At 52.2% G+C, this 14784-nt stretch overlaps 1 protein-coding gene across 1 annotated transcript in view; it reads right to left on the reverse strand.

Moving 5' to 3' along the window:
• Window positions 1-131: 131 nt before the first annotated feature.
• The window catches only part of RUVBL2 (RuvB like AAA ATPase 2), a 33111-nt gene continuing 18458 nt past the window's right edge, over window positions 132-14784 (reverse strand). The window contains exons 9-14 of the mRNA XM_078877739.1: window positions 14007-14101; window positions 9502-9620; window positions 6421-6540; window positions 4193-4322; window positions 3433-3547; window positions 132-2120 (exon numbers count right to left, since the gene is read on the reverse strand). Of these exons, the coding sequence (XP_078733865.1) occupies window positions 2092-2120; window positions 3433-3547; window positions 4193-4322; window positions 6421-6540; window positions 9502-9620; window positions 14007-14101 (608 nt within the window). The 3' untranslated portion in view covers window positions 132-2091. The remainder of the gene's footprint in view (window positions 2121-3432; window positions 3548-4192; window positions 4323-6420; window positions 6541-9501; window positions 9621-14006; window positions 14102-14784) is intronic.

A 14784-nucleotide genomic window follows, 5' to 3' on the forward strand; every position in this document is an offset into this window, starting at 1 on the left:
CTGTGTCTGTGTTGTGTCTCTGCTTGTGTGTCTGTCTGTGTGTCTATGCTGTGTCTCTGTGTCTATGTTGTGTGTCTGTGTGTGTCTCTCTGCTTGTGTCTGTGTGTCTATGTTGTGTGTCTCTCTGTGTGTCTGTGTGTCTAGGTTGTGTGTCTCTGTCTGTGTTGTCTCTCTCTGCTTGTGAGTCTATGTTGTGTTGTCTCTCTCTGCTTGTGTGTCTGTGTGTCTCCGTGTCTGTGTTTTGTCTCTCTCAAATGTAGTTCTCCCTGATGACGACTGCTTGTGTTGCAATCGAAACGTCGTATTCTATTACTTAATTGAGTTAATTTCTTCGTGACTTTACCCAAAGATCCGCCGAGTAATTCCTGCAGTCACGGAAGCTTCAGATCAAGATCGGGGGCACTGGATAAGGGACTGACAGCTATGGATCTAAGTGGCGCCGTGGGTTGACTGACCGAGATGACTGCCAGATGCACCGGCTTGTGACCACCTGCTCTGCCAGAGTACAGGGTACTTAAAAAAAATGTTAACGCCTTACATGGCACTATCGTTTTTAATGGGGGGAGGGAGGGGGGAGGAAAGAACGGATACTAATAATACCACACCGTAACGCGATAACAAATGTAACATACTCTTAGTTCTTTCGGTAAAGTCACCACGTAGGTAAAAAATGAAATAAAAATAAAACAATAAAAATCACGACGTTTCAGAGGCAACACAAGCTTCCGTCTTCAGGTGAAACCGTCACAGCAAAATATCTGTACCTTATATAGTGTACCTTATATAGTGTACCTTATATAGTGTACCTTATATAGTGTACCTTATATAGTGTACCTTATATAGTGTACCTTATATAGTGTACCTTATATAGTGTACCGATATTTAGCTGTGACGGTTTTACCTGAAGACGGAAGCTTGTGTTGCCTCCGAAACGTCGTGATTTTTATTGTTTTATTTTTATTAATTTTAATTTCATTTTTTACCTACGTGGTGACTTTACCGAAAGAACTAAGAGTATGAATCATTGCAGTCACGAAAGCTTCAAATCTAGAACAAATGTAACGTTAACAGCTTTAAAAAAACAAGTGAAAGTCTTCCATACTCTTAGGTTTTTTTCGGTAAAGTCACGTAGGTAAAAAATAAAATTATAAGTTAATTAAAGTAATAATGGAAATAAAATAAAATAATAAATCACGACGTTTCGGAGGCAACACAAGTCTCCGTCATCAGGTGGGACCGTCACAGCTAAAATTACTGTATCAAGTGCTGACGGAGACTTGTGTTGCCTCCGAAACGTCGTGATTTATTATTTTATTTTATTTCCATCATTACTGTCATTAACTTTTAATTTTATGTCATTTTTTACCCACGTGACGACTTTACCGAAAAAACCTAAGTGCACGAATCCTTGCAGTCACGAAAGCTTCAAATCTAAAATGAAAGTCTCCCGCCGCTCCTCCGCCATTCGACGTCAACGCGTGCGCCGGGAATCCCTCCCTCACCACAGGTGGTCGTCCGGTAACCCTGAGAGGCAAATTTCTCTCGTGGCGTTGTTGCAAATTCTCTGAAGCGTCATTAACGTTTAGTTTTTAAATCCTTTATATTAAGTTCGCTTGCTTGCTTGCGTGCTTGCTTGCTTGCGTGCTTGCTTACGACCGTGCAAATCTTTCGGTCGTTTTTTAACCCACTTCCCGTGATCCAATCGAGCTGACATTTTGCACACAGACTCGTTGTGCGAGGCAATTAATGTTCATGAAAAAAAAATCCCAAAATTTTACACTTTTTAGGGAAAACAAATTAAATATTTAATTACCAATTGCTTAATACTGGCAGACAATCATCTGACCCATAGGTGGCAGCCATCTCAAGCCAGAGGACGAGAAGACTCTAGCCGCTTACGCATATAAAGGATTTATAGTGAAAAACTTTGTTTTTACGGGTTTACTTGTTTTGTTTTTAAGCACCCTGCTTATACACACACGCACGCACACGCACAACGCACGCAACGTGGAATCAAGCCCCGTGGTCCGGCCCGGATGTCGTTGTCCCGCCTCCCCCCCACCCCCTCCTCTCTCGCGTCCGCTGCCTCGTTTAAGACGTGTCCATCGTCACCTCGGGGCCTGCGAGACAGAGACCACCACCACCACGCAGAGGCTTCATGGCGTACGAGGCCCACCCCCACCCCCCCCAGCGCCCTCACGTCGTAAACATTAACGCTGGAGGAAATCCGATAAGCTACAAAGCTCTTTGGGGGTTAGTTCGCGTGAAAATATATGAATGTTGTGTCGTTAAACCCGCCACAGAGGGTTTGTGTCACGCAAACAGAACGTGGCCAATTCGTTAGGGGTACCAGTTTGGACGTACGCATCTCAGTGAGACAGAGACGCTGACAGTGGGGGGCAAGGGGGGTGGGGTGGGGGGGCGCTGGGGGTGCTCTGGACGTACGCATCTCAGTGAGACAGAGACACTGACAGTGGGGGGCAGAGGAGGTGGGGTGGGGGGCACTAGGGGTAACTCTGGACGTACGGCATCTCAGTGAGACAGAGACATTAAAAGTGGGGGGCAGAGGTGGTGTGGTGGGGGGCGCTAGGGGTGCTCTGGACGTACACACCTCAGTGAGACAGAGACACTGAAAGTGGGGGGCAGGGGGGGGTGGGGTGGGGGGGCGCTGGGGGTGCTCTGGACGTACGCATCTCAGTGAGACAGAGACACTGACAGTGGGGGCAGGGGGGGTGGGGTGGGGGGGGGCGCTGGGGGTGCTCTGGACGTACGCATCTCAGTGAGACAGAGACACTGACAGTGGGGGCAGGGGGGGTGGGGTGGGGGGGGGCGCTGGGGGTGCTCTGGACGTACGCATCTCAGTGAGACAGAGACACTGACAGTGGGGGGCAGGGGGGGTGGGGTGGGGGGGCGCTGGGGGTGCTCTGGACGTACGCATCTCAGTGAGACAGAGACATTAAAAGTGGGGGGCAAGGGTGTGGTTTTGGGGGGCGCTAGGGGTACTCTGGACGTACGCATCTCACTGAGACGGAGACATTAAAAAAGTGGGGGGCAGAGGGGGTGGGGTGGGGGGCAGGGGGGGGTGGGGTGGGGGGGCACTAGGGGTGCTCTGGACGTACGCATCTCACTGAGACGGAGAAATTAAAAGTGGGAGGCAGAGGGGGTGGGGTGGGGGGCAGGGGGGGGTGGGGTGGGGGGGCACTAGGGGTGCTCTGGACGTACGCATCTCACTGAGACGGAGAAATTAAAAGTGGGAGGCAGAGGGGGTGGGGTGGGGGGCAGGGGGGGGTGGGGTGGGGGGGCACTAGGGGTGCTCTGGACGTACGCATCTCACTGAGACGGAGAAATTAAAAGTGGGGGGCAGAGGGGGTGGTGTGGGGGGGGGCAGAGGGGGTGGTGTGGGGGGAGGCACTGGGGGTGCTCTGGACGTACGCATCTCGTTGAACATGAACGCGTCCTGGTACTCCTTCATGTACTGCGTGGACCTCGCCTCGTCCAGGAAGAGGGAGTAGACTCGCTTGATGTCCTCCACCTGCACCTCCGTTCCCTGCGAGAGACGCGGGGACAGATTCGACGTTCTGAGACCGACCCCCGGCACAAGGAAAATCACGACGCGGCCGCTGTGCTGAGATGTCCTTACGCACAAAGACAAGCCGTTTGGTATAGAGGGTTTGTCTCGTAAACAGAACGTGACCACGCCAGTGTTGGAGTTTTCGTCGGGGCTACACGCCAATTGCCATGACCATGATCATGATGAGATCATCGTCACTATCACAACGCCATCATGATTCTTACCTCACCCCCCTATCAATATCATCATCACCGCCATCGTCATGATTATCACCATTATCACCATTATCACAATCATCACCATTATCACAATCATCACCATTATCACAATCATCACCATTATCACAATCATCACCATTATCACAATCATCACAATCATCACCATCATCACAATCATCACCATCATCACAATCATCATCACAATCATCACCATCACTACCCCCCGCCGCATGTAGCCTGTAACAGACTGCTGGGGCAAGTGCTGTTAGCGGGCAGCACCTATGAAGGCCACACAAAGACAAAGGTCCCCCGTGTAGCCTGTGACAGACTGCTGGGAGGTGGGGGGGGGGAGGTGGGGGAGAGAACACCAAACTAAAAGCCTGCGGGGCGCCCGCCCGCCCACCTTGCGTTTGCGACACACGAGGCTGGCAGCCGTGATGAGCTGAATGGCGTAGCGGAGCGACGTCTCCATCCCGATCTTGGTGAGCACGGTGAGGGCATCGTCGTTCATCTCCACGTCCTCCTCCTCGCAGCTGAGGACGACACGCGGAGAGAGAGACACACACAGACACACATCATCATCATCGATACATCCTACTCCTCACAGCTGAGTACACACAGATAAAGAAACACACATCATCATCATCATCGACTACACATACTCCTCACAGTCGAGTAGACACAAATACACACATCATCATCATCGTCAATACATCCTCCTCCTCGCAGCTGAGGACACGCGGAGAGATAGATACAGAGACACACATCATCATCATCATCATCGTCGTCTACACATACTCCTCACAGCTGAGTAGACACAACTACACTCTTCATCATCATCATGCATCTCCACGTCCTTCTCGCAGCTTAAGAGGACACGCGGAGAGAGAGATACATCATCATCATCATCGTCTACACATCCTCGCAGCTGAGGACACACAGAGAAATAGACACATCATCATCATCGTCTACACATCCTCCTCGCAGCTGAGTACACACAGATACAGACACACATCATCATCATCGTCTACACATCCTCCTCGCAGCCGAGGAGTACACGCGGAGAGAGAGACACACACAGAGACACACATCATCATCATAGTCTACATATACTCCTCACAGCTGAGTACACGCGGAGAGAGATACAGAGACACACATCATCATCGTCTACACATCCTCCTCACAGCTGAGTACACACAGATAAAGAGACACACATCATCATCATCGTCGTCGATACATCCTACTCCTCACAGCTGAGTACACACAGATAGAGACATCATCATCATCGTCGTTACATCCTACTCCTCACAGCTGAGTACACGCAGATACAGACACACACATCATCATCATGTATCTCCGTATTCTCCTCGTAGCGGAGTACACACAGAGAGAGACACACACATCATCATCATGCATCTCCACATCCTACTCCTCACAGCTGACTACACACAGAGAGAGAGATACAGACACACATCATCATCTACACCTACTCCTCGTAGCGGAGTACACAGAGAGAGAGAGAGAGATACAGACACACATCATCATCTACACCTACTCCTCGTAGCGGAGTACACAGAGAGAGAGAGAGAGATACAGACACACATCATCATCTACACCTACTCCTCGTAGCGGAGTACACAGAGAGAGAGAGAGAGATACAGACACACATCATCATCATCATCTACACATACTACTCACAGCAGAGTACACACACAGAGAGATACAGAGACACACATCATCATCATCTACACATTCTCCTCCTCGTAGTTGACTACACACAGAGAGAGAGAAAGACAGACACAGACACACATCATCATCATCGTGCATCTCCACATTCTCCTCCTCGTAGTTGACTACACACAGAGAGAGAGAGATACAGACACACATCATCATCATCGTCGTCGTCTACACATCCTCACAGCTGAGCACACACAGAGAGATAGATACAGACACACACACACATCAACATCATGCATCTCCACATCCTACTCCTCACAGCTGAGTACACACACAGAGATAGATACAGACACACACACATCATCATGATTATCATCGTCTACACATACTCCGCACAGCTGACTACACACAGAGATAGACACAGACACACATCATCATCATCTACACATACTCCTCACAGCTGAGTACACACACAGAGATAGATACAGACACACACATCATCATCGTCTACACATACTCCGCACAGCTGACTACATACAGAGAGATAGATACAGACACACACACATCATCATCATCTCCACATTCTCCACGTAACTGAGTACACACAGGGAGATAAACACAGACACACATCATCATCATGCATCTCCACATTCTCCTCCACGTGGCTGACTACACACAGAAAGATAGAGACACAGACACACACATCATCATGCATCTCTACATCCTCCTGCACGTAGTTGACTACACACAGAGAGATAGACACACATCATCATCATCATGCATCTCCACATTCTCCTCCACGTAGCTGACTACACACAGAAAGATAGAGACACAGACACACACATCATCATGCATCTCCACATCCTCCTGCACGTAGTTGACTACACACAGAGAGAGAGACACACATCATCATCATCATCGTCGTGCATCTCCACATTCTCCTGCACGTCTCACCGGATGGAGAGTATCTGCTGAGTCTCGCGCTCGCTGTACGGCGATGTGGAGATGATGAGCAGCCGGTCGAGAAGGTCGATGGGCAGTCCGTGCGGACTCTGGTAGCTGGTGCCTCGGATCCTGCTCACGCCACGGTCAAGAGGTCAAGACGCGTGGGGACAGAGACGGTGTTGCTTAGGGGGGGTGGTGGGCACAGCAGCGGTTCTTAAGAGAGTTTCAGTTGTAGTAATAGGTTTTTACCCTTTCAACTGGTACAAAAACTGACACCTTTATACGAGGCATCGTGTTTGCAATAACCCTCAACACAAGAAGTCAAAATGCAAAATATAGTAATAGGGTTTTACCCTTTCAACTGGTACAAAACTGACACCTTTATACAAGGCATCATGTTTGCAATAACCGCAATACCTGCAGTCGTAATGCAAACAAAAATAACAAGTCTGATGATGATAATGTATGCACTGTCCTTGAAGTTGATTGGTCCACACCCGAGACAGCTTTCCTTAGAGCCTAGTCTCACATGGCGTTGGACCAGATGACGCCAAAAGGCGCACAACTCAAAGACAATGCACTATCAGAGTATGAGAGCTCGGGGTAAAGCATTTACACCATTGGAACCTCATTTGCCAGTAAAAAATATGATAATTGTTTTTTTTACCCTTCTATCTGGCAACAAAACTGACACCTTTTTTACAAGGAGTCATCTTTGCATAGACCGCAATACCTGCAGTCATAATGCAAACAAAAAACACAACTCTGATAATGTATGCACTGTCCTTGAAGTTGATTGGTCCACACCCGAGACAGCTTTCCTTAGAGCCTAGTCTCACATGGTGTTGGACCAGATGACGCCAAAAGGCGCACAACTCAAACACAGTGCACTATCAGAGTATTGAGAGCTCGCGGTAGGCATTTACACTATGAGATCTCCTTTACCAGTGGCAAAATATAGTAATAGGTTTTTACCCTTTTAACTGATACAAAAACTGACACCTTTATACAAGGCATCACCACCACCATCACCACCACCACCATCACCACCACCACCACCACCACCATCACCATCACCACCACCACCACCACCATCACCATCACCACCAGCACCACCATCACCACCACCAGCACCACCAGCACCACCAGCACCACCACCAGCACCACCACCAGCACCACCATCACCACCATCACCACCATCACCACCACCACCACCATCACCACCATCACCACCATCACCACCACCATCACCACCATCATCACCACCAGCACCACCAGCACCACCAGCACCACCAGCACCACCAGCACCACCAGCACCACCAGCACCATCACCACCACCACCACCACCATCATCATCACCATCACCACCAGCACCACCAGCACCATCACCACCATCACCACCAGCACCATCACCACCATCACCACAAGCACCACCATCATCACCACCATCATCACCACCACCATCATCATCACCACCATCATCACCACCATCACCACCATCATCATCATCACCACCACCAGCACCATCACCACCATCACCATCACCACCAGCACCACCAGCACCACCACCACCACCATCACCACCATCACCACCACCACCACCACCATCACCACCAGCACCATCACCACCATCACCACCAGCACCATCACCACCATCACCACCAGCACCATCACCACCAGCACCATCACCACCATCACCACCATCACCACAAGCACCACCATCATCACCACCATCATCACCACCACCATCATCACCACCATCATCACCACCATCACCACCATCATCACCACCATCATCACCACCACCATCATCACCACCACCATCATCACCACCACCATCACCACCATCACCACCATCACCATCACCACGACCACCATCACCACCACCACCACCACCATCACCACCAGCATCACCACCACCACCAGCATCACCATCACCATCACCACCACCACCATCACCACCACCACCATCACCACCATCACCACCACCACCACCAGCACCACCATCACCACCACCATCACCACCACCATCACCACCACCATCACCACCACCACCATCACCACCACCACCACCACCAGCATTACCACCACCACCATCACCACCACCACCACCATCATCATCACCACCATCACCACCAGCACCATCACCACCACCACCATCACCACCACCACCATCACCACCATCACCACCATCACCACCATCACCACCATCACCACCATCATCATCACCATCACCACCATCACCACCATCATCACCAGCACCACCATCACCACCATCACCACCACCAGCACCACCACAAGCACCACCACCACCACCACCATCACCACCACCACCACCATCACCACCACCACCACCATCACCACCATCACCACCACCACCACCATCATCACCATCACCATCACCACCACCACCAGCACCACCAGCACCACCATCACCACCATCACCACCATCACCACCAGCACCACCACCATCACCACCACCAGCACCACCATCACCACCACCACCACCACCATCACCACCAGCACCATCACCACAAGCACCACCATCATCACCACCATCATCACCACCACCATCATCACCACCATCATCACCACCATCACCACCATCATCATCACCACCAGCACCATCACCACCATCACCATCACCACCAGCACCACCAGCACCACCACCACCACCATCACCACCATCACCACCACCACCACCACCACCATCACCACCAGCACCACCATCACCACCATCACCACCAGCACCATCACCATCACCACCAGCACCATCACCACCAGCACCATCACCACCATCATCACCAGCACCACCATCACCACCATCACCACCACCAGCACCACCACCACCACCACCATCACCACCACCACCACCATCACCACCACCACCACCATCACCACCATCACCACCACCACCACCATCATCACCATCACCACCATCATCACCACCACCACCACCACCAGCACCACCAGCACCACCAGCACCACCATCACCACCATCACCACCAGCACCACCACCACCATCACCACCATCACCACCAGCACCACCATCATCATCATCATCAAACATCCTCATCGTCGTGCCAGCACCTGGTGATGCCGCGGTTGGTGGCCATGATGAGCACGGGCGCCATGTCGCTCTCCAGGGCTCGGTTCAGAAACGAGAAGCACTCCATGTCCAGCATGTGAACCTCGTCGATAAACAGCACCTGTGACGGACACGCAGACAGACACAGAGACACACACAGAGACACACACAGAGACACACAGAGACACACACAGAGACACACAGACACGGGTCATCAGCATGTGAACCTCGTCGATAAACAGCACCTGTGACGGTCACGCAGACAGACACAGAGACAGACACAGAGACAGACACAGAGACACACACAGAGACACACACAGAGACACACACAGAGACACACAGAGACACACACAGAGACACACAGAGACACACAGAGACACACACAGAGACACACACAGAGACACACACAGAGACACACACAGAGACACACAGACACACACAGAGACACACAGACACGGGGACACACACAGAGACACACACAGAGACACACACAGAGACACACAGAGACACACACAGAGACACACACAGAGACACACACAGAGACACACACAGAGACACACACAGAGACACAAACAGAGACACACACAGAGACACACAGAGACACACACAGAGACACACAGAGACACACAGAGACACACACAGAGACACACACAGAGACACACACAGAGACACACACAGAGACACACACAGAGACACACACAGAGACACACACAGAGACACACAGAGACACACACAGACACACACAGAGACACACACAGAGACACACACAGAGACACACACAGAGAGACACACAGAGACACACAGACACACACAGAGACACACAGAGACACACAGAGACACGGGTCATCAGCATGTCAACCTCGACCATAAACAGCACCTGTGACGGTCACGCAGACAGACACGGGGACACACACAGAGACACACAGAGAGACACACAGAGACACACAGACACGGGTCATCAGCATGTGAACCTCGTCGATAAACAGCACCTGTGACGGACACGCAGACAGACACAGAGACAGACACAGAGACAGACACAGAGACACACACAGAGACAGACACAGAGACAGACACAGAGACACACACAGAGACAGACACAGAGACACACACAGAGACAGACACAGAGACACACACAGAGACACACACAGAGACACACACAGAGACACACAGAGACACACAGAGACACACACAGAGACACACAGAGACACACACAGAGACACACACAGAGACACACAGAGACACACACAGAGACACACAGAGACACACAGAGACACACACAGAGACACACACAGAGACACACAGACACGGGTCATCAGCATGTGAACCTCGTCGATAAACAGCACCTGTGACGGTCACGCAGACAGACACGGGGACACACACAGAGACACACACAGAGACACACAGAGACACACACAGAGACACAGAGACACACACAGAGACACACAGAGACACGGGTCATCAGCATGTCAACCTCGACCATAAACAGCACCTGTGACGGTCACGCAGACAGACACGGGGGACACACACAGAGACACACACAGAGACACACACAGAGACACACACAGAGACACACACAGAGACACACACAGAGACACACACAGAGACACACACAGAGACACACAGAGACACACACAGAGACACACACAGAGACACACACAGAGACACACACAGAGACGCGGGTCACCCGCATGTTGTACCTGTCCTTTAAACAGCACCTAAGACACGCGGAGACAGACACAGGGACAGTCACGGAGACAGACACGGGGAGACACACAGAGACACACAGAGACAGACACGGGGAGACACACAGAGACAGACACGGGGACACACACAGAGACAGACACGGGGACACACACAGAGACGCAGGAACACACAGAGACAGACACGGGGACACACACAGAGACAGACACGGGGACACACACAGAGACGCAGGGACACACAGAGACAGACACGGGGAGACACACAGAGACAGACACGGGGACACACACAGAGACACACAGAGACGCGGGGACACACAGAGACACACAGAGACACGGGTCACCAGCATGTTGTACCTGGTCTATAAACAGCACCGGAGACAGACTCAGGGACGGAGACAGACGCGGAGACAGACACGGAGACAGACACGGAGACAGACACGGAGACAGACACGGAGACAGACACGGAGAGAGACACGGAGAGAGACGCGGAGACAGACACGGAGACAGACACGGAGACAGACACGGGGACAGACACGGAGACAGACACGGGGACAGACGCGGAGACAGACACGGGGACAGACGCGGAGAGAGACACGGAGAGAGACGCGGAGAGAGACGCGGGGACAGACGCGGGGAGAGACGCGGAGACAGACACGGAGAGAGACAGGGAGACAGACACGGAGAGAGACACGGAGACAGACACGGGGACAGACACGGAGACAGACACGGAGACAGACACACGGAGACAGACGCGGGGACAGACGCGGAGAGAGACACGGAGACAGACACGGGGACAGACGCGGGGACAGACACGGGGACAGACGCGGAGACAGACACGGAGACAGACACGGAGACAGACACGGGGACAGGCACGGGGACAGACGCGGAGACAGACACGGAGACAGACACGGAGACAGACGCGGGGACAGACACAGAGACAGACACGGAGACAGACACAGAGACAGACGCGGGGACAGACGCGGAGACAGACGCGGGGACAGACACGGAGACAGACGCGGGGACAGACACAGAGACAGACACGGAGACAGACACAGAGACACACACGGGGACAGACACACGGAGACAGACACACGGAGACAGACACACGGAGACAGACACACGGAGACAGACACGGGGACAGACACGGAGACAGACACGGGGACAGACACACGGAGACAGACACACGGGGACAGACACGGGGACAGACACGGGGACAGACACAGAGACACACACGGAGACAGACACACGGAGACAGACACACGGAGACAGACACGGGGACAGACACGGAGACAGACACGGGGACAGACACAGAGACACACACGGGGACAGACACGGAGACAGACACAGAGACAGACACGGGGACAGACACGGAGACAGACACGGGGACAGACACGAGACAGACACGGGGACACACACGGGGACAGACACACGGAGACAGACACGGGGACAGACACGGAGACAGACACGGAGACAGACACACGGAGACAGACGCGGGGACAGACGCGGAGAGAGACACGGAGACAGACACGGGGACAGACGCGGGGACAGACACGGGGACAGACGCGGAGACAGACACGGAGACAGACACGGAGACAGACACGGGGACAGGCACGGGGACAGACGCGGAGACAGACACGGAGACAGACACGGAGACAGACGCGGGGACAGACACAGAGACAGACACGGAGACAGACACAGAGACAGACGCGGGGACAGACGCGGAGACAGATGCGGGGACAGACACGGAGACAGACGCGGGGACAGACACAGAGACAGACACGGAGACAGACACAGAGACACACACGGGGACAGACACACGGAGACAGACACACGGAGACAGACACACGGAGACAGACACACGGAGACAGACACGGGGACAGACACGGAGACAGACACGGGGACAGACACACGGAGACAGACACACGGAGACAGACACGGGGACAGAGACGCGGAACATCAGCATGTTGTACCTCGTCTATAAAAAGCACCAAAGACACGCGCGATGATTCGTATGACGACGACGCTACTGCTGCCAACGTTGATCATAGTCGTGACGATGGTGGTCGTGGTGGTGGTCAACTTGGCGGTGATGTTAACGAGAATAATTGTGATGACGCTGCTGTTGTTAATAGTGATGATGGTGGTGGTGGCGGTGATGATGATAGTTGTGACTCTGCTGCTGCTGTTAATCATAATGATGATGGTGGTGGCAGTGATGATGGTGTTGGTGATGATGATGACAGTTGTGACGACGCTGCTGCTGCTGCTGGTGTTAATCATAGTGAGGATGGTGATAGTGGTGGTGGCGGTGATGATGATGTCATGATGATGGTGGTAGTGGTGATGATGTCATGATGATGGTGGTAGTGGTGATGATGTCATGATGATGGTGGTAGTGGCGGTGATGATGATGATGATGTCATGATGATGGTGGTAGTGGCGGTGATGATGATGTCATGATGATGATGGTGGCGGTGATGATGATAGTCGTGATGCTGCTGCTGCTGCTTGCTGGTGGTGTTAATCATAGTGATGATGGTGGTAGTGGTGGAGGCGGTGATGATGATGTCATGATGATGGTGGTAGTGGTGGTGATGATGATGATGTCATGATGATGGTGGTAGTGGCGGTGATGATGATGTCATGATGATGGTGGTAGTGGCGGTGATGATGATGATGTCATGATGATGGTGTTGGCGGTGATGATGATGGTGGTGGCGGTGATGATGATAGTCGTGACGCTGCTGCTGCTGCTGCTGCTGGTGGTGGTGGCGATGTTGCTGACGACGATGGCGACGTCTCCTCACCCCGGGGATGATGTCGGCCTTCCCCTCCTCCCTCCACTCCGCCACTTTGCTGTTGATCTGCTCCCGCACCTCGCTCTTGATCTCACCCGTGTCTCCTGCGCAGATCAGCAGCACCAACATCGACATCATCATCATCTTCAGTAGCAGCATCAGCAGCAGCATCAGCAGCATCATCATCAGCTTCAACATCATCATCATCAGCTACAGCATCATCAGCAGCAGCACCAACATCATCATCTTCAGTAGCATCATCATCAGCTTCAACATCATCATCATCAGCTACAGCATCATCAGCAGCAGCACCAACATCATCATCTTCAGTAGCATCATCATCAGCAGCATCATCATCAGCTGCAGCAGCATCATCATCATCAGTTTCAGCATCATCATCATCAGCTTCAGCATCATCATCATCAGCAGCTACATCATCAGCAGTCATTAGCATCAGCAGCAACATCAGCAGAAGCATTAACATCAGCAGCAGCAACAACATTATCAGCAGTCATTAGCATCATCAGCAGAAGCATTAACATCAGCAGCATCAGCAGCAGAAGCATTAACATCAGCAGCATCAGCAATCATAATTAGCAGTGTCAATAGCACAACAGGACAAATGAGCAGACGTAGAGACACAGGGATTCACGAGAAGACTGGAGGGCAAATCAGTAGACAGGGAGTCGCTGAGAGACACAGTGAGTCACTGAGAGTCGTGGGGAGTTGCAGAGAGACAGAGACACAGAGAGACACACAGACACACAGAGAGACACAGAGAGACACA

This window comes from Lampetra fluviatilis, chromosome 48, assembly GCF_964198595.1.
Source record: "Lampetra fluviatilis chromosome 48, kcLamFluv1.1, whole genome shotgun sequence".
Taxonomy (NCBI): domain Eukaryota; kingdom Metazoa; phylum Chordata; class Hyperoartia; order Petromyzontiformes; family Petromyzontidae; genus Lampetra; species Lampetra fluviatilis.